We start from the raw sequence: 24906 nt of genomic DNA on the forward strand, positions 1-24906 counted from the left end.
TATATATATATATATATATATATATATATATATATGATCGTGATTCTACTGTGTGTCATCTAATTAGACGAAGTATGTAGCTGAAGTCTCATGTTTGTACAATTTCATTTAGTGTTTGGTTAGTGATTAATTGAAGCTTGTTTTGGAGGAGAATGACTGGTTTATAAATCTTGTTCTTTGTTTAAACATTGGAAATTATTTATGTTTATGGCCTTCTCAGTTTTTTGGTTTGATCACTTTGGAGGTTTAGTCCTCTCAGCCAGATTGTGAACGTCTATGGAAAACAGGAAAAGTTTTAAGCTTAAGCTTAATAAATTTTAAGCATTTGATGCCTTCAGTAAAGCTTATGCTCATTCAAATTGTGAAAATCTATGAAAAGCTTTAAACTTCTGCCTCCCAATTCTAAATAATTACAAATCCAACATACCTCGAACACCTAATTCAATACCATGATAAAAACAAATCAACTGGGAGCCTGGGAGGTATGTTGGAAATTTGAGCTTTGGCTTTGGTTGTCCTCATTTCTCTCTAATTTTTAAGCATGTTGGAAATTTGAAGGTTGAAATGTTTATAGTTAAAGATACCAAGGCTCAAGTCAGTTGTTCTGGTTATTGTATCTAATCATACTTAAGAGTGTAAGCAAAGTAATCTTATAAGTATAATAATCGCAATCCTACTTGAAGTGCAAAATCTTACTCCTATTTATATTGCAAGTGAGTATATTGTAACCCTAAATTAATGCCTTAAGACTAGAGACAGAGGTTCACACAGCTTGCTTGCAAAGGTACAAAGTACAAACTACTATTGGTAAATGAAAGATCTTGTGAATTCTTGAGACAGGCGCTCTCGAGGTAATTAATATCCTTCAATGGATTCATTGTAATACTTAATGATAAAGATATAATTATCAAAGGCTTTTCACAGTAGATATAAGCCATTAGATCAGTAAAACTGTGTTAATTAATTAATTTCATGTGTTCTCACTCTTTCTTTTTCTTTCTCTTTGTCACTTTTATTTTTTTATTGTTTTCTAAACACAGATATCATCATCATCATCCATCATCATAGTATTAAAGTTATGTTTTACATTTTTTTTAATATTTATTTTATTTAATATATTGCGTGAAATACGGATCTATTTTCCCCATATGATCGATGCTGTTTGAAACGACATTAATATAGAGTCACAGATTGATAAATAGTATAGGGCAGAGGTGGCTTAAGCAGCAACACTGAATTTTCTTTTTTCTTTTTATTTATTTATTTATTTATTATATATATACATTATAGAATTTCTATTTTAACATAATCTAAGTGTATATGTGTGTGAAATTCCTTCCTGAAAATTTGAATTCCGGTCCTTACCCCTCACACTCCACAATCATTTATACTTGTGAAGTGACTACTGCACCAAGAATGGACGATGGCAACACTGAATTTTCAATATTGCACCTTAAGAAGGCGTCATGCACAACAGTTTCTGCCCCAGACCTCTTTATCACATCAGTTTAGATAGTGCGCTCGCAAGGAGAAACCATTTTTGTGGTGCCAAGGCAGGTTCTTTAATTGTTACATGGATTTGTATGTGCACCATAATAAAAACAAATCAACTTCCAATTTATTTGATGCTTCCTCCAGAAGGATTTGTTATAATCGTGTTTCCCATACCTGTATTCTGAGATGCGTCTCCTTTTCCTTCAATGCAGCATGGAGAATATCAATTGCAATATGTCCCAAAAACATATCATATATTCACAAATACCTGGGATAGGTTTGGTAGATTACATCAACAATACTACAAACACAACATATTTCAAGGTTTGGTAGAAAATAAAATGGTTTTTTTTTTTTTTCTGAATGTAATTATAGGGTGCGGATAATTAAATTATATATTATTAAGTATAATATATAATTTAAATATCTAAAACGGAATTAAATATCTAATCGAATATTACATTTTATATTTATACGTTGAGCAATACTACAAACACAATAATTTTTCATAGGTTTTTTTCATAATAGTTGAATTGGTAGGCTCTTATTGATATTTATTTGGACCAACTATTAAAATGATTTTATTACCAACTATTAATAATTTGACATGGATCCACATTCACTTTTTTTTTTTTTCTTTTTTCAGTGTGTGAACAATAAAATCACCTGGATTTACTGTGCATGAGATAAAATTCACTATTCATGCACTATTCACATACTGTTCACGGGTCCCACGACACTATTCAAACATTAAAAAATTATTTTACTATAGTGTTTTCAGTTTTCAATTTCAGCAGAAATAAATTGTATCCAAACGGACCCTTAGTATGTGTTTGGATAGGACTTGTGCGTATACTTTTTCTATTTCACGTTTCCTTCCTTTTTTTTTTTCAACACATGAACAGTAAAATCACATGGATTTACTATGCAGAGACAATTATCACTGTTCATGCATTGTAGCAGCACTATTCACGCATTGTAGCAGCATTGTTCATGCATTTAAAAATATTAAAAATAGGTCCTACGGTACTATTCACACATTTAAAAATATTTTGCTACAACTTTTTAATTTTCAGTTTCAGTAAAAATAAGTTGTATTCAAACGTACTCTTAGAAAGATGTCAATTTTTTGGTGAAATTATTTGTTTACGTAGACTTATGGTTATAAATTTATATGATATACTAGGCAATTTATATGTTATATATATAATACGTTCAATTAAACAAAAAAAAATCCTATAAGAAAAGGATCTTCTCAAAAATAATTATAAAAAAATAAAGAGAAATTGAAGAGAAGCCACATACTCACACATGGGTAGTAGAGAAAATAGATTAAATGCTGTTTAGCTTTTGAAGTGTCTAATTTTCTAACCACACACGTGGAGTGTGGAGGTTATAATTGAAAGGCACCTGAGCTTAGCAATCAGAGAAACTCTAGAATAAAACAACTATGAAGGAGAAAGGAAAAAGCTAATCAGACACAGAGTTGAAGGAGAAAAACTGAGAAAGTGGTGGAAAAGAAAGTGAGAGAGAAAGGAGAAAAACTAAAAAGAGTAAAAAAGATTCACTTATTATGGGTGTTGAATAGGTTGCCTATCAGCCCAAATGCAAATCAACCGGTATTGTTTTTTGAAGACAAAGGAGACAAGTGGACAGAACACAGCCTCCTTCCACGTTAATTCCAAAGCTAAAAAAAAAAAAAGGAATTTGAACAAGGAAATTTGAAACCCCTTTTTGTCTCCTTTATTATATGAGATAATTGTTGTGATAATATTATGTATATAGTTTTGAAATAAATAAGAGAAATATTATATTTACAGTACTTTTACAACAAATTATAGTTGGTAAACTATTATTGATCCTAATTTGAATATACAATTTAAAAATAACAAATAAAAATATGTGACATAAGATTTGTTATAATAATATTGTGTATGTAGCATTTCTAAAAAAAGGCTTTTATTGTATTGTTGTCTAGATAACTATTTGTGTTTTTTTTAATAAAAAGTTAGAAAATAAGATAAATTTAATGGTAAAATTGGGGGCTAGGAACTTATATTGGGAGATTGATTTTCATATATTTCAGATCTCATACGTATAAATGCATATATTCTAATTTTTTTGAAAACATTATGGGGGGGGGGGGGGGGGGGGTGTGCAAGGCCCCTTTGGCCTTAGTGTAGCTCCGCCATTGCCTTTGAGTCCGTTTGGTTTGAGGAGTGGAAAAGTGGGAGGATGAAAAATTAGTGGGAGGATAGAAAAGATTTGGTTTTCCCTTATGTGTGTTTGGTTGGAGGAATGGAAAAGTGAAAGGGTGGAAAACTTTTTTGTTTGATTCGAGAGAAAAATGAGAGGATGGAAAATGTAGTTTATATAAATTGACTATTATGTCTTTATTATATAACAGTGAGAAAAGTGGGAGGGGTAGGTAAGTGTAATAAAGTACAAATATTTGTGTAAAGTACATTTCTCATCACTTTTTCCTCCTCATTTTCCTCCCAATTTGGGAGGATAAAAAAAGTGAGCTCAGGAGGGAAAACTTTCTCCCTTATTTTCTGTCTCTCCTGTTTTCTTTCCTCAACCAAACAGTAGGAAATATCATTTAATTTCCACCCTATTTTCCTCTCCCTATTTTCCATCTTCCTTGTTTTCACTCCAACCAAATACATTGGGATAACCTTGGTTTCAATGAGAAATAGGTAAAAGGTGGATAAAAAATGGAAACTTTCTTTGTCCAAAAAACATTTGATATTTGTGGGCTATAAATATCATACATTGATTTGGGCATCAAGGTAATTATCATCAATAAAATTTCATAGTATTTGTTTCAACTTTTCTTTATGAATTCAAGATTTTCTCAAGCGTTCATGTGCTTTTGAAGAAAAAATAAATGTGTATTCTATTTCATGGGACTAATCCACTGTGTCAAATAGAAGGTTTTCTCAAGCATTCCTGTATTTTTCCTGAAGTAGATGTAGAAAAAAATTAAGTCCAATTCACTAAATTCATTGAGATAATGATGCGTTTACTTTATGTCACCATTGAAATGAGTACATTGAATTAGAGACATTAAACTCAAGCCCAAGTCCATATATATATATATATATATATATATGTATATATATTCTATTTTTTGCTGCACACGTCAAATAAAAAAGGGTCAATATGACTCAATATGTATGGTCGATTCACACACTCCAAGCTAACCAAAATTTAATTGTCTTTTTAAGTCAGGAAATCTCTCTCTCTCTCTCTCTCTCTCTCTGAGGAATTCTTTTTTTTTTTCTTCGATCAAGTTCAAGTTAAGTTCAGCCAATTGCAAAATATTCCCCCCACCTAAAGTTTCAGGTTTATGTAAGGAATATTCTTCGTTCACTTTGGTCAAGGCTTACTAGGTAAAAGATTTGAAGCTAAGTCTAAGAGGAATGATTTTTAAAACAAACACGTAAATACATGCACACATCAACCATGAAATTAGGCAAAGTTAGTGGTGTGAACTGTATAAAATGAAAGCAGAGAAGCATAATTGCATAATTGCATAAACAATCCTATAATTTTAATATAAAAAAATGCAAGTGCAATTTAAGTCTAACTAGATGTAAATCTCAAAAATGAGAACTTGTTACACAGAAAAACTACTTTCTTCATTGATAAACTACAAACTATAAAACCCCAATCACAAGAAACAACGCTGGTCTGCATTTATTTAACACTATACTAGGCTCATGTATTCATGCGCCACAGTAGCATCAGGACCAGATAAAACATCATCACTTTGCTATTAGACTACTAAATTGACACAGGTTTCGGGACCCATACAAAATTATCTGCTGGGAAGAAATGGCACACGCTGGAGGTCCCTGGCTGAACCCCAAGCACACGAAATGACACATGATCAGGGCTCCATTGAGAGGTATCCATGTGACAAACAGCTATAGCCTCCACCAAATCACCATTCTCACCACCAAGTGTTACCTTAAACACCTTGTTCTCACTGTGTTGGCTATGGCAATAGAAAATGGTATAAGGATAAGGCATGGTATGACATGCTACCATCTTGGGAGCTGGAATTTCCTCAGGCATCTTTAGGAAAGTGTAGTTTTGATAAAGGGTGGTTGACTTAGTGAGGTGGGAGGTACTTAGAACTTGGAAAGGAGAGTACTCCAACCCCATTATGCCACTTGTAAAATCAAGCATGGATTCTAAGGAAGTTGCACAGAACTTGGTCTCTCCTTTGAGGGGCTTAGTCTCACATTCTTTGAGTGTATCTTTCATGGCTTTGGCTTGGGGAGAGTCAGAAGAGAAAGAGAAGAATTCAAGAAGGTATGGGAGTTGTTTTGATGAGAAGGGAATTGGGTCAGCTTCTTCTCTTGGCAACAAATGTGGAGAAGTTGAAGGATCTCTCTTAGGGAAATAGATGGGCAATTTTTTTCCTACCTTTAGATCCTTCACAGTGAAGAAGATCATTGAGGAAGTGTCCATATGATCCATGTGGGATGAATGATGAGTATGCACATGTTCTTGCTTAGATTGATCATTCATGACATGTTGTTTTTGGGAATCATATAATATTATATGGACATCATCATGTTCCTTGCTATCACTGTCCATGCTAGGAACGTCACCATTCATATGATTATGATCTATAAGCTCTTCTTGGTGAGTTTTGGTCAACTCCCTTGCTCCAATTCCATGAACAAACTGTAGAAATTTCAGTGACAAAGTGGGAATGGTTAATAAAATCCTAATCAGAAACTTCAAAAAGTCAATACTATTTCTTCTGAAAGACATGAATATTGCAATATATAAGAAACAACTACAATTTTGAGATTACCAGAACGATTAAGAGATGAAGGAACAGGATCCAAGATGCAAACCCAATACCCTTCTTTCTTCTTTGGTCAAAGAATTTCAACTTTGTCTATCCTATATTGAAAGGAAAGAACACAAGCACCAAATGAAAAGCAAATTGAATAAAGCCAAGAGCTAGTAGCCTAGTTCATATAACATCTTTAACTATTCCTCTATAGTCTATCCCACAACCACTAACACAAAATAATGGAGAGAGAAGAAGAAGAGATAGAGTGATACCTTTTCTAAAGGAATGACGTATGGGCGAGAAAGATTATAGAGGCTCAGAATATATATATATATATATATATATATATATATTTTTTTTTTTTTTTTTTTGAGAAACAGAATATTAATCTAGTAAATAGCCAAATTCGTTTTTAATATGGTGTATTTTCCCCTTTGAGGAAATGAATAAAGACCATTATTGCTCAAAATTGCTCTTGACGCACCTTAGTTGGCATATTAAAAAAATTTTAGGCCCTTCTTAGTAGGCTATCTAAACAATGTATTTTCAGTTTTTAAATAACATTACACATTTTTCTACACATTTTCTTACCCATATATATTTTAAAAAATTACAAACGATATTACTCAAACTCCTCTATCAAACATGCCCTTAATGTCTCAGTGAGTTTATTGGAGCAATGTTTTTAGTAACTTACCGATTGTAGACCTGACAATTGGTTGGTAATAATATTAAAACCTCATTTGACCTTATCTTAAAATCTGAATCTCAGTCTAATGGAATGGAAATTTTTTATTTTTTATTTTTTTTAGGAAATAATGGAATGGAAAGTGATTGATAATAAAAGTGGTATAAATAATAATGTAATGTAATAATGATTTTTGGTTACTAATAATTTACCAACTTAGTAAATTATTCAAAATAATTATGAAAAAAGTTACGTCATTGAAAGATTTATTATTCCAAAGCTAATTTAATCAAAGATTTTAAGAGCAACTTTGAAAAGGTGGAAAACGAACCAATGAGCTCTAGAGGTATTTGGTAACGTTATTCTAGAAATATTGTTTGTATTTTTTGGAAATATATATGGGTGGAAAAATATATGGAAATATGTGTAATATTATTTAAATACTGAAAACTATTGTTATAGTTACACTACCAAACGTGGCGTAAGGTTGCAGTTTACATTTCTTGGGGCCTCTGAGTTAGTTTATATATATGAAAGGAAAGAAGTAGCAAGGAAAAAAAAAATTGGTATCCTATAATTCAATAATTTTAAATAACTTATTTATTAAAGGAAAAAGTTAACAATGCACAAAGGCATTATTTTAAGAATATTTTTAGAAACTTTTTATAAAAATAAAACTTATTTTTTTAAATGCTTTTTATATTTCCATAAAAATGGTATTAAAACTTTTCTAATATAATATATTAACAAATACTCTAAAGATATCCGTTAACTGGACCCTTTATTAATTATGAGACAAAAATATGAACGTGAGATTATTTTTTAGGCAAAATACATTGTCTGGTCTTTAAAGTTTGGTTGTTAAGTGTGGGGGAGTGGACCGGAACTTTGCCCTGAGGACCTTAACCCGAAGAGAAGACTTCGAGAAATTCTATCCAAGAAATAGGCCTAAATTGGGATCCAACCAGGGGTGAGTGGGCCTCCCAACAAGAGGAGGTCACTTAGGCCCGTTTTCGAGGTCATCCAAACACGGGCCAATCATGGAATGATCGTTGGTCTGTTCAAGGACACCCTCCTTCACCTGCTTTCTCGGGGAACACGTCAAAGAAAACACAAAGCCCAATGTAACACTCACCTCTACATTTAAGACTTCCCTCACCTAATGTCAACCACATTAAGTGCTAAATAAATGACCTGAATAGTGAGGACACCCCCAAAAATCTACTTTCATGATAAAAAAATGGCAGGAGGAGGTGATGATGGGACAAATATCCTAAATCCAACTAAATGCAGGATAGCTGGATAAGGAGAAGGATGGCTATAAAATGAAGGGAAGGGCAATAGGAGGATGGATCTAGAAAAAAAAAAAGTAAAAAAATTCCAAGGAAGAACAAGAGAAAAAGTGAGAAGAGTCATCACTTGTATTCATCCTTAAGAACACATTTTTGTATCTCGGGAATACAATCCTTATATATAAAAATCCTTGATTCAATTGTTTTTATCTTCATCTATCTTGTTAATCTTTCCATTATGGATTTTTGTCTCCCATCCTTTACAAATTAGTTATGTTGATAAGGAATTCAAGGCTAGCTAACTCTTTAGTTTTGTGTTTTTTACTCCAACAACTGGCACCATCTGTGAGAAAATCCACCAAGCAATAGGATTATAACTTAGTTGGAGTCAAGATGACGATTTAGGGAAGGAATAGGGCTCCTAAACCATCAAGGCCAAGCATGTCAGTCAAGCCCATCTTAGGAAACAAAAGGTTGCAATATGGATTAAAAAGAAAAGGCCAGGAGGAACCCCCACGGAGTTAAAGTAGGGTGCGTGTGCCCCCTTTGTATCAAAGGGAGAGGTTAGTAACAAAATTCATAGGACCCTCTCAATATAGTAAGGATCGAGATAGATCAGTTAAGAGTACAAGTGCTGGCCTTACAACGGGATGCTAGGTGTAGTAAAGAGCATCAGAATTAGCGGGCTTAAAGCCCTGCCAAAGTAGACTCCTGTAGAGGGAAAAATAACTTGGGAATTACCAAAGGGATAGAGAAAGGATGGATTCCTCTCCTTGGCAGTGCAAGGAAAGATCTGTCACCACAACACATAGGTATAAGGAGAGAATGATCTCTCTGGTTAGGAGATATGGAGGGGTGGACTCTCCCCCCCTCCCCTCTTGTAGGGACAGGCATAAAGTGCCTTTTTCATAACAAACGGCAATGAGGGGAGCTTCACCAAGGAGGTTTGGGATGCAAGTGGATTGCAGAGAACCCTTAACCCCACAGAATTTGGGGAATGATGCAATGAGTAAAGTTTTACAACAGATTTCTCATTCTCCATTCTCCGAGGAAATAGAGAGCATTGACTTTCTCGAAGATTTGTCAAACCCATCTTTGTCAACTATAATGGTAAGTTTGACCCTGTTGACCATGTCAATCACTATAACCAGAGCATGGCCATTTACTCTAAGAATGAGGCGTTGATGTGCAAGATCTTCCCTTCTAACCTTGCCAGCCATTAAATGGTTTAATGGGCTGGAGAAAGGGTTTATCCATAACTATGATGAGTTAACTTGAGCATTCGAAACAAGGTCCATTACATACAGTAAAGCCCCGAGATCATTTAATTCCCTAATCTCTATGTCCATGGAAGAAGAAGAGACCTTTAGGGTATACTCTGATCATTACTATGAATTGTATAATGAGATTGAGAAAAATAATGAAAGAGTAGCTACTAGCTACTAGCAACTTTAAGGTCAACCTTCCCATCGACTTTAAGCTTAAGACCTCACTCGCTCTATAGTTGGTCACAAATATGCATAAGTTAATGGAGAGGGTAGAGGAATACAAGAGGTTAGAGGATGACCGGTTGTAGGCCAAGTCCAAATCGAAGGCGCCCATTGTCAAGAGAAATGAGGTAAGAGTGGATTATCCTCCTCTTCAGCCTAGAAGTGACTTCGACCCTCAGAGGCCGCAACAGAGGACCAAAGTGTTAAACTTATTGTACAAGGAGCTAGTCTATCGAATTGTAGAGAAGATCAAGAATGAGCCCTACTTTCACTGGCCAAAGAAGATGAGTGGAGATGCCTCCTAGAGGAATCAGAACCTTTTTCGACTGGTTTAAGTGATCTTTCAATGTCCTACAGTCTTCTATGATGTGTCCCCATTCCCAATGATAGCTATTGGACACAAGTAGCAGTCGCAGTAGCCAGAGATTCTTTGGGGCTCATAGCAATTGCAACCCGCTACCTCAGTGGGTTCAGACACCTAAACCACTACGAAGGAACAGTGTGAGCAATTAGAGAAGGTCTATATAGATGCCGGAGACAAGTATTTCTAGGTCGGTAAAGACCTCCCATTCCCTGAAAAGGTGTAGTTGTTACTTTTCCTAGTCAATAACAAAGACATATTTGCTTAGAGTCCTTGCAAGGTCCTAAGAGTGGATCTAGAGTTTGTGTGCCATAGACTCAACATAGATCCTAATGTACTCCGAAGAAGCAAAAGCCTAGAAGGTCCTCAGATATTCACTTAGATGCTATGAAGGAAGAAGTAGATAAGTCGAGAGAGATTAAGGCCATTTAAGAAGTGTTCAAGCTTGAGTGACTAGCCAACACTGTGGTGGTGAAGAAGAAGATCGGGAAGTACAGGATGTGTGTGGATTTCACAAATTTAAATAGAGGCTGCCCCAAAGACCAATTTTTGGTGCCAAAAATTGATCAGCTTGTGGGTGCTACATTTGGGCATCTATGGATGAGCTTCCTTAATGCTTTTTAGGGCTATCACCAGATTACATTAGCCCTCAATGACCAAGAGAAGACTTCCTTCATAACCACCATGGGTAATTACCACTATAAGGCCATACATAGAAAGTTCTTCGCCTGATTAACTGATTTGTAAAAAGGAAGTGTTGGGCTTTGTGTAATTTTTTTGGAAAAGAGAACAGTGTGTAATCATTAGAATTGTTAACCAATGAATACTCTTATCACTAGCTAAGGCCTAAGTGCTAAGGCAATATATTTTCATGTAATAAGTGGTGGAATTCCAAATGAGAGCTAAATTACTCATATATATATATATATATATATATCTAAAAGTAAAAGAAAATTTCTTTAGAATTTAAAAAGAAAAAAAAAAGTAATACTTTAAACTTATTTAGTCTATTTATTAGTGTTATGGAATCATACGGTACCTCTCATCTCTTCTCAAACAGCTCTAACTTGCTTGTTCAATTGTTCTCTCCAACAATCTTCTCAAACATCTATCACTTTCTCTCCATCAAACTCCATGGCCAACAAGGAATACTCAACTCCCCCATTGATGAAAAAATGTCTTTTTGAGTATGCAGTAGATTCAGAAGAAAAATTTGAACTTAAGAAAAACGAGACCAAGAACCACGTTCTTGTTGCTATAGTCGATGCTAATGCAACTTTGAATACAACTTGTGAGCTTGAAACCAAATAGCCTACCAAAACTCTAACGAAAAAAAACAAGACAAATTTTAATACCATTAATGACAACAACAACAACAAGTCCCCTTGATCCAAAAATAACCTAAGGAAGAATAAGAGAGAGAAAGTGAGAAGAGTCATCACTTGTATTCATCCATAAGAACCCCTCTTTGTACCTTGGAAATATGATCCTTATATATAGAAAGCCTTGATTCAAATGTTTTTGTCTTCATCCATCTTGTTAATCTTTCTATTTTGGATTTCCTATTGTTAATCTTCTCAAATAGCTCTAACTTGCTTGTTTAGTTGTTCTCACCAACAATTTTCTCAAACACCTATTCCCTTCTCTTCATCAACTCCAAGGCCAACGAGGAATACTTAACTTCCTAATGATGAAAAAAAAAACGTCTTTTTGAGTATGTACTAGATTCAGAAGAAAATTTTGAACTTAACAAGAAGGGGCCAAGAACCATGTTCTTGTTGCTATAGCCAATGCTAATGCTACTTTGAATGCAGCTTGTGAGCCTGAAACCAAACAATCTACCAAAACTCCAACGAAGAAAAGCAAGACAAACATTAATACCATTAATGACAACAATAACAACAAATAGTCCCCTTGATCCAAAAAAAAAACCCAAGAAAGAACAAGAGAGAGAAAGTGAGAGGAGTCATCATTTGTATTCATCCTTAAAAACCCTTTTTTGTACCTCGGGAATGCCATCCTTATATATAGAAAGCTTTAATTCAATTGTCTTTGTCTTCATCCATCTTGTTAATCTTTCTATTGTGGATTTCCATCACCCATTGTGGATTTCCTATTGTTAATCTTCTTAAATAGATCTAACTTGCTTGTTCAGTTGTTCTTTTCAACAATCTTCTCAAACACCTATCCCCTTCTATACATCAAAATCCATGGCCAACAAGAAATGCTCAACCCTCCCACTAATGAAAAAACATTTTTCGTAGAAAATTTTGAACTTAGGAAGAACGGCACCAAGAACCATGTTCCTGTTGCTGTAGTTAATCCTAATGCTACTTAGAATATGGCTTGTGAGTTTGAAACCAAACAGTTTGCCAAAACTCCAAAGAAGAAGAGCAAGACAAACATTAATACAATTAATGACAATAACAACAATAACAAGTCACTTTGATCTAAAAAAATCCAAGGAAGAATAAGAGAGAGAAAGTGAGAAGAGTCATCACTTGTATTCATCCTTTAGAGCCCCTCTTTGTACCTCTAGAAAACGATCCTTATATATAGAAAGTCTTCATTTAGTTGTCTTTGCCTTCATCCAACTTGTTAGTCTTGCTATTGTGGATTTCCGTCTCCCATTGTGGATTTTCTATTATTAATCTTCTCAAATAACTCTAACTTGCTTATTAAGTTTTTCACTCCAACAATTTTGTCAAACACTTATCCCCTTCTCTCCATAAAACTCTATGGCCAACGAGGAATATTTAACTCCCCCATTGATGAAAAAACGTCTTTTTGAGTATGCACCAAATTCAATATAAAATTTTGAACTTAAGAAAAACGAAACCAAGAACCATGTGTTCTTATTATTGTAGCCAATGCTAATGCTACTTTGAATACAGCTTGTGAGCCTGAAACCAAACAGTTTGCCAAAACTCCAACGAAGAAGAGCAAGACAAACATTAACAACAACAAGTCCCCTTGATCCTCAAAAAAATAAAAATAAAATCCAAGGAAGAACAAGAGAGAGAAAGTGAGAGGAGTTATCACTTGTATTCATCCTTAAGAACCCTGTACCTCAAGAATACAATCCTTATACATAGAAAGCCTTGATTCAAATTGTCTTTGTCTTTATCCATCTTGTTAATCTTCTTATTAGGGATTTCCGTCTCCCATCCTCTACAAATTAGTTGTGTTGATAAAAAATTTAAGGGTAGCTCCTCAATTTTGTGTTTTTGACTCTCACATTAAACACTATTGATCACTCAAGTTTCAAATAAGTGTTGTTGGTCCTCAAGTTTAAAAAATGGGCACAATTGGTCCTTTTGTTAACAGTTGTTAGTTTTAGTGCCTATATGGCTAATGAAATAATGATATAGGAAATTTTGAGTGATATGACATCAAATTTAAATATTAAAAAATAAAAACCTATCGTTGGCTCATCAAAAAAACCCATGACCCTTTAAAAAACATCCAACCCATTTTATGACCCTAAACAAACATGTATTCTCAAATCAAAATCAAACTTTTGAGAGAGAGAGAGAGAGAGAATCCCAAATTAGCATTGTCCTCCACCCTCCTGACCACCATCCTCCTCCCTTGTGACCCACTCCTTTTTGCACAAATATGAAATCTACGCTTATGATGGTTGAAAGTTCTAGGCACACATGAATTTACAAAAGATGGTTGAAAGTTCTAGGCACACATGAATTTACCAAAGGTTCTAGCACTTGGACCACTTCTACGCCAAAAATTGTTATTAGTCAATAAAATTGGCCATCAAGAAAGATAACAAAATATCATTGCAGTTTTTAATTAGACTAGACACCCCAAACAAATGAAAGAACGTAAAAAGAATGAGTTGTTTTTCGCATCGACCAACACTAATTTTTGATTTTGCTTTTCTCTTTGCTTGTTTCTCATGTTTAAGTTTGATTTGGGAATACCCGTTCATTTATGGGTCATAGAAGGAGTTGGGTGATTTTCTACAAGGTTATGGATTTTTTTAATGAGTTAGCAATTGGTTTTAAATTTTTTATATTATTATTGATGTCATGCCACTCAAAATTTGCCATGTCATTATTCCATTAATCACGTAGGCAATAAGACGAACGATTTTTAACAAAAAGATCAATTGTTCTCATTTTTTAAATTTTAGAGACTAACAACATTCATTTCAAACTTGAAGGACCAATAACACTTAACAAACAAGTTTCAAGAAACAATAGTGTAGTTTCGCCTATTTTTAAATTATAAAAAATAAAAATAACTAAATACTATCTAAAAGGGTATAATAAGAGAAAGTATCTCATGTGTCGAACATGACATATGCATTTGTAAAGTTGTGATTTACAACTATATTTTATATTGGCTTTATTCCATGACAAAAAGTGTTGTATTTGCATTATTTTGTTCCTTGTATTTTGTGGGATTTTATTGTATTGGATTTAGTATTAAATTGGTGAAGAATCAAGCATGAAATGAAGAATCAGTGCAATTTTGCGAGTACTTCGCGAGATAGGCCATCTCGCGAGGTACCTACGAAACATTCTGCCTAGAGGTTTTTAGGTGTAACTTTCTTACCCTTCACCCATACTATATATATACTTATTACCCACAAAAGTAAAAGGGGGCTATTCAGAGAGAAAAACCCTAGATAGGTTTTCTACAACACAACACACCCATCTTTTAGATAGAGAGCTACTCATCCTTAGTGAGAAATCATTGTAACATCTTTTTCTTCTCTCTCTTAGTTTCCTCTTCAATAACTCGTCTTGATGTTATCTTGTATTTGCATCTCTCTTCCCTTACTTTTGTGCTTTACTTTTCTTGTTTATTGTCCATGTGTATGCATTAGAGTAGATCCGGTGATTGCGCTTCATTTACTCTTGTTCCATACTTAGATAAGTTAAGGTAAAAGCAATTTAGCCATAATTTTATTTTGGGGTCTAAACAAGCTCTTATGTTTTAGCACAAATTCGAACTTTTAGCATCTTTCCTTCTATTTCAACTAGAAAGTTAAAACTGTTATAAAAGCAATCGTATTGTTAAATAGTCTCATGAGTCATTACAAATCATTTGGAGAACCCTGCAACTTGAACCCTTCCTGTCCTAGATCCCGAAGCACTTTAGACATGGAAATATACTAATTCAAGTACAAAACCCATGACAAGTTTTAATAAGTTAATATAACTTACAAGATCCAAAAGTTCAAACTTGTAGGATTGAGTCCAAATTATACTACATTTATTCATTAATTTCTTTACTTTTTTTATTTATATTAGACTTCCACTTATACACATATATGAGTATGAATTAAAATAATGATGAAGCTCTTATCAGTACTTGCAAAACTGTTGTTATTCAACATGGAATCTAAATTGATCTATCAAGGCATTGAAGTAATAACTTATGACTTAAATGACATTAAAGTAGTAACTCATGACTTAAATGTCATAGATTCACCAGTATTAATGACAAGTGGTGGAAATATGGAATTACTCCTTTGGTGGCTACCAAAGTAACTAAATTCACTCCTTCTTTAGGTTGAGTTTCAATTCAATCCCTGGTATGTGTGTTTTTTTTATTACTATATAATTGTATTTATGATATCAACTTTTTATTTATGTATTAATTTTATAGTTGGGATAGGGGGATTTGAAACTTAGATATCTCAATTAAAAACACTAAGATATACCAATCATTTAAACTACAAAAAAGGAAGACAATTTTGTATCGTATAAGCTAGTATGGCCAATGTTTATCCTATCGGTAAGTACACTAGTACAAAAATGATGTTTCGTGTTGGTTTAAATACCAATCATGTAGCAAAAAAATGGAGAAATATACCAAATTTCAACCAATAAATAGATACCATGCTTTAAAAAAATTATTAAAAAAAAAAAAAAAAAAAAAACAACAACAACAACAACAACCACCCCTTCTTCTTCTTCTTCTTAGGCTGGATTTGGATTGCACTGAAAAGGAAAGCACATGTGTGTCTACATTTTTTTTTGTGGGTCCCGTGCACTATTCACAAGACCTATAAGTACGGATTTCGACAAATTTTTCTTTAAAACTAGTTCTCACGGCACTATTCATATATTTAAAAATTATTTTGCTACAGTGCTTTTAGTTTTCAGTTTTCAATAATAAGCGGTATCCAAATAGACTCTCTCTCTCTCTCTCTCTCTGAATATCTCTTACAATTTCACTTCTTTTTACTCTTGTGTTATCAGTTGTGTCCCACATGGATTATGTGTAAAGACTAGTTGGTTCAATTCAAATGCCCACCCACCTACCCGTGTTATGTGGCTTGACTTAAGTTGCATTTGTTTTGTTGTTGTTGTTGGTTTTTTTTTTTTTAAACAATTTGATGTTTTGATCTTTTTTTTTTTTTTAATTCTTGAACCAATGATAAAGAAGTTATTGTTATTATTATTATTATTAACTATAATCTCGAAATAATACACCAATATTAACGAATATCAAAATATTTTATTTCTCTGACTAAACTAAAATGTCATCTGATACGGTATTATCAAAACTCTTAGCATGATTATTGTGCTTTATGTACAAGGTCATTTTTATGTGTTTTTTATCATCAAATCAAAAAATTGATTGATTTTTTACCTAGAAGGAATTCAAATTTGAATATTTTATTAAATGATGAAGAAATTTACCAATCAAATTAACTATAACCCACCAACCATAGAGCTTGGAATGCTATTGTTTTTATAAATTTGAATATCTTGCTAGCAAAGGTGATCTCAGATTCTCACGCCCTCATCCCTTTTTCTCCACCAAATTCTTTAAAATTTGGTCCCAACAACTCAATTTTCCTAAGTGGCAAAATAGTAAAAAATAAAAATTTCGAAATGGTTGACTAGCCAATGATTTGTTGCCCTCCTTTAAAAAAAATTTAAATTAGATATTCATAAACATTTTTTTCTCCGCTTTTGGTGTTTTATGTAGCTAAAAACCTTGCAAAAACAGGGGAAAAAAAAAATTCCCAACTAGCCAAAATTAAGGGCAAACCAATGAATAAGAGGCTACAGGGGACTTCAAGAAAGATTACTCTTTTATTATATTCTAAAATAGTTTCTTTCTTTTTTTTTTTCTTTTCTTTTTTGAAAAGAAAAATAGTTTCTTATTGTTTGTGTGTGTGATGGCAGTTTAAATAAGTTATTTTCTTCCAAATTTTGATGAAGATAGTGGTGTGTCCGAGGCGCACATATGGTTTTTTATTCATCATCATATTTTCATAATTGTGCCAAATGGTTCGTAAGTATTAGAACATCAACAACCTATCAACTTGTTTATAGCTAGAGCGATTGTAGTTCTGCTTAATCTTGGATTTGACTTACCTCAAATGCTTTTTTAAAAGGAATTTCATTTTGTTTTAATGAGAGATCGTTACATTACCCACTAACTAAATAAAATGTAACGATTAAATTCCACTATCATTTGCCATTATATATATATATATATATATATATATATATATATATATATATATATATATTGTGGGCCCGAGAGGTCTGCAACCCAGCCCAAACTCTACCTGGGCCCAGAACCCGTGCCGAAGGGGTATCCTGCCGAGGACGAATGGTCAATGGCCGACGTGGCGAAGGGAATGGCTGAGGACTTACCCTGTCCTCGGTATTCCGGAGCTGTAATAGAAGGACCCACACTGCGGTGTAGGCAACCCCCAAACAGCCCCCCTCCAGGGGATGTGAACGAAATGGGGCCCATAGGGAAGCAGGGTGTGAAAGTTGGACTAAAGAAAACGCGTCCTTTCTTCAGTAAATGCACCTGCCAATACCCAGAGATGGTTGAAAAGAAAAGACGTTTGGACAGTGTGAACCTTGATCCATGCAACTAATAGAAAGTTAGATGGGATGGCTGACGGGACGGACACAGAGATAAGCTCCCGCCTGACCTACAAGTGGAGGGTCAGGATCAACCAGGCCGGACTATATAATAAAAAGGAAGGTGCGCCAAAAAAGGGGGGCTGGGGAAAAAATGGCCAAGAAACGAGAGCCTCCCAGCCCACCTCCATGAGAAGTACTCTAGGGGTGACGATCATTTAACCTTGTATGAACCCCCTGAAAAACCCACCGCCTATCGATCAAGGCCTAGCCTTTCAAACCCACGCTCTACAAATGATATTGTTAGGGTCGTTTTACGTGCGAACCCGACACTGTTACGGTCCGCCACGAATCGTGACCCTACAATTGGCGCCGTCTGTGGGAAAGGCTTGCGTGTTGGCGCAGGTGGTAGGTTGAAACACTTCCTCTGTTATTTCTAACCGTTGGTTATAGAGTTCAAGTATAAAATCTCACTAGGGGCTACGTTTCTTGACGAGGGGCTTAGCTGAAGAGCTAACTCCCCTAAAAGCTAAAGCTCCTCGTACAGAACAAACTAGGCGCTTGGTAACGTTAACCGTATAGATAAACTCAAGGGGCTTGGCTGAAGAGCTAGCTCCCCTAGAGCTAAAGGCAAGCCAAGGCCCCATACAAAGAGAAAACTAGGTTTTGGACAGAACCAAGGCATTGCATAGTCCTCGGACTCAAGCCTGTGGGAAAACCAACTACCTGGATGTGGAAAACTAGGTTTTGGACAGAACCAAGGCATTGCATAGTCCTCGGACTCAAGCCTGTGGGAAAACCAACTACCTGGATGTGGAAAACTAGGTTTTGGACAGAACCAAGGCATTGCATAGTCCTCGGACTCAAGCCTGTGGGAAAACCAACTACCTGGATGTGGAAAACTAGGTTTTGGACAGAACCAAGGCATTGCATAGTCCTCGGACTCAAGCCTGTGGGAAAACCAACTACCTGGATGTGGAAAACTAAACACTAAACGAGATTTAGCTACTCTGCGTGATGGCGAAAATGGTGCTTATATCTTCGCAAAAACAAAGGTTAGAAATGAATCTAAGGCCTCTGTGGGCACAAGTAAATGAGAGTTTGAGGAACATAGTGTTAAATGTCTTGCATGCATAGTTATTTGTACATATTAAAATGAGTCAGCGCAGAGTTTATAAGCAAATAATGCGCATTAACAAGGGCGGATAACAAATATATACATGTTCAAATACTTGGAAACTATCGATAAATTAGGAAGTTTGCGAAAGGAAAAGAGACAAATTAATCGTTCAAATAGAAACAAATACAAAAGCCCAACCAAGGCTTCTACTTTTCTGCTTGTTTGTCGGTTGCATTTTTGGAGGTGGGATTAGGATCAGCTTCAATGCCTGGAATGACGGTTTCTTCTAAGGAAGACTGAACAGGGCCAACACTGGTACCCTGAGAGTGACCACAGCAAGGGGAATGGCCTGTGGCAACTGTGCAGGAGCGGCTAGTTCTTCTGTACTCGATACCTGAACGCCCACCTTGGGTTCAGTAATTTCTGTAGGTATCTCAGGATCCGCATGCTGCGATATTACCACCACATCTTGAAGTATTCCCTCTTTGGGCGCCTTGCTAGTAGAACCACTGGCTTGTAAGTTTCCCGACGGGGTGACCTCTTCCTCGGGTTGAGCATCCGTGGTCACAGAGCTAGTGGAAGTGGTGTCACGGATGGCCGCCGGGTAGAAAACGCTCTCTGCCTTCCACAAATCTGATGAAGCGTCCACTCCAGCTCGCTTCAATGCTTCTTCCCAGACCTGGGAGCAATAAAACCTGCATACTCCAGGAATCTGCGCCTTAAGGGTGGCTTGGGTTTCGGCTACTCCCATGTTATAACCATCATCCTCGGCCGTATTCTTGGCAGCCTCTGCCTCATTCCTGGCAAATTCGGCCTCCTGCTTTGCCCGTACGGCTTCATCCCGGGCATAGTCTGCCACTCCTTTTTCATGCAAGGCCACGGTCAGCTGCTTATTCAAATCCTCGATTAGGTCTTTGGCTATTCGCAGCTGGTCCTCGGCTTCAATTGCGCGCTTGGTTTGGTCCTTGGCCTGTTTCTGGGCACTATCAAGGCCCGCCGAGACGTTATCCCTCTCGCGAGTAGTCATTATTAAATCATCCTTGACTTTAGCGAGTTCCTTTTCAGAAGCTTCGAGTGTTTTTGAGGCTGTTATGCGCTTCTTACGTTCGTTCTCGGCTGCCTTACTCCTGTCATGCACCTCTTCCTCCATCCTATAGGTTGCCTGGAGAGCCTGTCAAGAAAGATGAACGCGTAGTGAGCGGTAAACCGGTAACAAGGGATGATAAGGTGTTAGGTGGCCAGAAATCTTACCATGCACAAGTATCTCTTGGTGCTGAGAAAAACCTCCTGCATCCTCATTCTCTTCAGCTCGTCCATATCATTAGGGAGTAATATGGTTCTCCCTAATGCGTCCGCCACGTATTCACCCTCGCCGTCTCCGAGGTCCCTCAGGGAGGCCGTTTCCAGTAATGGACCCCCGTGAAGCATTGGGGCAGGGAGCCAGGCGCTCGGTAGGGATTGGGAATCAATTCCTTTCCCCTTGCCTTGAGGGGTTTGAACTGCGGGTCCTTTGCCCTTGCTTTGGGGCCCGAGCTTCAGTTGTTTTGTACGCGGAGCCTCATCCTTCTCCTTTGAAGGTTGGGATTTTCCCTCATCCGCGGTGTCCTTGCCCTTGGGACTCCTCTTTCTCTTAGAATCAGCACCTTCAGGTCTGGGGGACCGAGCTGGTTGGGAGGGGGTGGGAGGTTCGGGGCGGTTGGATTGTGGCTGGGACTTGGTGGAGGATGACCGGGTTTGGATTGTAAGGGGTCGAGGCGGTGGAGGAGGAGCATCGGGTTGTGGTGCCTCCTGGGTATCCTTCCTTGGTTGGGCCTCGAGGAGTTGGAGAAGGGGGGTTAAAGGTATTCTCTTGACTCCCATCTCGGCTTGCGAAGAGGTGCCTATTAACGACAATTCAGCCTCGGACAAAGCTGGGTCACCTAGGTCACCAGGAGGGTCCTCTGATTGGTAGACTAAATCAAAAACCCTGAACCCCTCCTCCGTCAGATCGGGTTCACCTTCGTCCTCGGCTGCTTGATGAGATGAAGACGGACCCACCAGGGGGATGTTCTTGGGGACAGCTGGCTCCTGAGAGATTAGAAATCCCTTTTCTACTACGGTAATTTTTGGAAGCCAGGGACGGCGGGCACTGATCACGTGCTTTGCGTCCCCAAACGACTTCTGAACTGGAGGGTACCCTAGTATTTTGTGAGCTGCACGGACTTGGCCATCACTGTCATTCACGAAAACTGCCGATTGTAAAACGGTCTCCAAATCCGCCCGATTGACTAAATGAAAATGCCGTGTATAGGCACGTGCATCTACAAAAAAAAAAAACAACAAACATATATGCATGGTTAGTTATCAAAATACATTAGATTAGAATGGATTAAAGGGTTATCCCTCTTCCATTCCTGAAACCCCACCTGGTTCTCCTTCTACTACGGGGCATGGGTCGCCATCATGCCACTCCCCAGAGACAATAAGGAAATCCTTGTTCAGTCCCTTGTTGGAATCAGGAAGGCACTGGATCAACCGAACCCTATCGTCCCTTGACCTCATGTAATAGGTTTTTCCTTTCAATTTCTGGAGGTTATAGCACCAATTTACATCATGGTGGGTCAGTCTTAAACCCATCTTCTCATTTAAAGCGTCCACGCAACCCAAAATCCTAAGAACGTTGCCGGCACACTGGGTAGGGGCTAAACGGAAATGCCTGAGGTAACCCCTTGTCACTGGCCCCATAGGGATTCTCATACCTCCCTCTACAAAGGCAAGGACGGGAATTACAACCGCGCCCGTTCCCCTCTTAATGTGCCATTCCCCCATCTTACAGTGCTCCAGACTTACATTGGGGGGAATATTATAATCAACGATGAACTTATTCATCGCCTCATCAGTGTCGACCAACTTCCTCAACCTCAATTTAGTTGCCTTAGTCATCTACTAGCACAAACCTAACCCGCGACGGAAAAGAAAGGGAGCCAGAGAGAAATAAACCCAGACAAAGAAAAAATGCGAGTTAATGAAGGTAGGAAACTTACATAAGGGGAGAGTTACGCTTCGGATGGGCTATATGTGCTTGAGATAAACTTGAAATTGGGCGGAAGTTCAGATGAACCCTGGATACACGCGCTAAAGCTCTTAAGTATATAACTGGAGAGACGAATCCATCTCCAGAATATCTTTTATACTTTCTAGGGTAAACTGCACGCCCATTTTCCCGCCTGAAAAGGCCAGGAAATCATCACCGTTTGATTTTCATCACACCGTTGAACGTGGGAAGCACCAAGCCGCCCGCATTTAATGAGGCCACGTTTCGCCTTCCGAACGGCTCTGGGGACGTGCCTAGGGCAGGTGAAAAACCTCGGGAATCGATATATGACGAGGATTGTTAGGCATTAGCTGATCCCTGGTGTCATCAAAACCCACCTATCCGTCCGAGGGAACGGATAGCAGGATTTTGAGGGGCTATTGTGGGCCCGAGAGGTCTGCAACCCAGCCCAAACTCTACCTGGGCCCAGAACCCGTGCCGAAGGGGTATCCTGCCGAGGACAAATGGTCAATGGCCGACGTGGCGAAGGGAATGGCTGAGGACTTACCCTGTCCTCGGTATTCCGGAGCTGTAATAGAAGGACCCACACTGCGGTGTAGGCAACCCCCAAACAGCCCCCCTCCAGGGGATGTGAACGAAATGGGGCCCATAGGGAAGCAGGGTGTGAAAGTTGGACTAAAGAAAACGCGTCCTTTCTTCAGTAAATGCACCTGCCAATACCCAGAGATGGTTGAAAAGAAAAGACGTTTGGACAGTATGAACCTTGATCCATGCAACTAATAGAAAGTTAGATGGGATGGCTGACGGGACGGACACAGAGATAAGCTCCCGCCTGACCTACAAGTGGAGGGTCAGGATCAACCAGGCCGGACTATATAATAAAAAGGAAGGTGCGCCAAAAAAGGGGGGCTGGGAAAAAGTGGCCAAGAAACGAGAGCCTTCCAGCCCACCTCCATGAGAAGTACTCTAGGGGTGACGATCATTTAACCTTGTATGAACCCCCTGAACAACCCACCGCCTATCGATCAAGGCCTAGCCTTTCAAACCCACGCTCTACAAATGATATTGTTAGGGCCGTTTTACGTGCGAACCCGACACTGTTACGGTCCGCCACGAATCGTGACCCTACATATATATATTTTTTAAATCTAGTTAAAAAATACTAGAGGTAAACCAAATCTCTTAGGAGGTGTTTGGTAGTGTATTTTGAACAATAGTTTTCAATATTTAAATAATATTACACGTATTTTCACACATTTTTCACCCACACATATTTTTCAAAAATACAAACAATGTTATTAGAACAATATTACCAAACGAGCCCTGAATCTTTCAATTTTCATTGCAATTTTGAAACTAGCATTTTCAGTCATAATTAGGCTTCACAACAAAAGAAAGATGAATTTTTTTAACGACTCTTTGATTTTTTATTATTTTTTTCATTGAAAGGTAAATTACTATGAAATTTAATACATATGTCAACCTTATATTATTGTTGAGAATTAAAAGAAGGTTGAATTCCATTTTTTTTAATATATTAATCCACACTTGAATTTTAATATATTTTTTAATTTTGAATTCTGAAATTTTCTTAATTCATACTTTGGTCCTCCCAAAACTAAAATATTAATTTTGCTTTTGTTTTTTGGGTTAATGAGATAAGTAGATGAAGGACCACTTATAGGTATAAGTCTCAAGCACACCTTAATTAAATGAGGACTCTTAAGTCTTAACTCTCAAAGATAGCTTAGATAGCTTAGATACCTTAAAATGAGCAATATAGCATCCTACCATCTTTAGAGGAGAAATCCTTATTCCTTAAATCTTTTTATTCGGTGGGTTTCAATTAACTTAACTAGTAAAGGTTTTTATCACCAAATAAAAGATTTGCACAATAATAAAAATCAATCATCATTGAATAGACGCCATAAATTTAAAATACTAATAATTTATAAAAATAAAAAACAAAAACCGTTTTACTCTAGGGGATCAAATGGCTAATCATACTTTTATATATTAAGGCCCAGTTAGGCAATTGATTGGCAAGGAAAATTGCTTGATCAAGACAAAAATGAAAAGAAAGCTTAAGAATGCTTGATCACGACAGAAATGAAGAGAAGGCTTATTGTATTGGTAAGCTGTCACCAACTCTAAATTCCATGGCATGACTTTAATATGCTAGAAAACAAAATGATTATTGTATCGCTTTTGTATCTATCTATCTACTCCTACCCAACCATTCCTTCTAGATAGAGTCAAAAGAATATGGACAATCGTAATAATGGCAATATGCTTTTGCAGGCCCACCACTAAGCAGATTTGCGATCACCAAGATTAACTTTCGAATTATTAATTGTCCACGTTGATCATAAGGCTTTTACGTTTTCTTCACATGATTTATCTTTTGTGTTTTTTAATTTTTAAGTATAAAATATTCATATTTTGTAGAAACAGTACCAATAATAGTTTTTTTTTTTTTTTACAATTAAGGATATTTAGATTTCTTCGAGTATTTGACTTTTTTTTAAGTATATTCAATCTTTTTAGGAGTGACTTTCATTTACTGATATAAGGTTTCGCATCCATGACCTCATGGATATCATGAGACCTTAATAACAGCTTAACAAATCTTATAATAAGAAGTATTTGGGAATTGTTTTAAGAGAATGGAGATAGATAAAAAGGAAATGAGAGAAGATGACTAGAATGCACTAAACCTCCCCGCAAAATGCAAACATAGGTTAGT

At 36.7% G+C, this 24906-nt stretch overlaps 1 protein-coding gene across 1 annotated transcript; it reads right to left on the reverse strand.

Annotated features, from left to right (window-relative positions):
* Nucleotides 1-5114: 5114 nt before the first annotated feature.
* Nucleotides 5115-22048, reverse strand: LOC115966934. The gene is made up of 5 exons (XM_031086060.1): nt 21956-22048; nt 20378-20938; nt 19446-19784; nt 6329-6415; nt 5115-6195 (listed from the first exon to the last, which is right to left on the reverse strand). The coding sequence occupies exons 1-5, from the start codon at nt 22046-22048 to the stop codon at nt 5284-5286; spliced, it is 1992 nt and encodes a 663-aa protein (XP_030941920.1). The 3' UTR covers nt 5115-5283.
* Between the last annotated feature and the right edge of the window lie 2858 nt (nt 22049-24906).

This window comes from Quercus lobata, chromosome 11 (genome assembly GCF_001633185.2).
Source record: "Quercus lobata isolate SW786 chromosome 11, ValleyOak3.0 Primary Assembly, whole genome shotgun sequence".
In the NCBI taxonomy this organism is placed as follows: domain Eukaryota; kingdom Viridiplantae; phylum Streptophyta; class Magnoliopsida; order Fagales; family Fagaceae; genus Quercus; species Quercus lobata.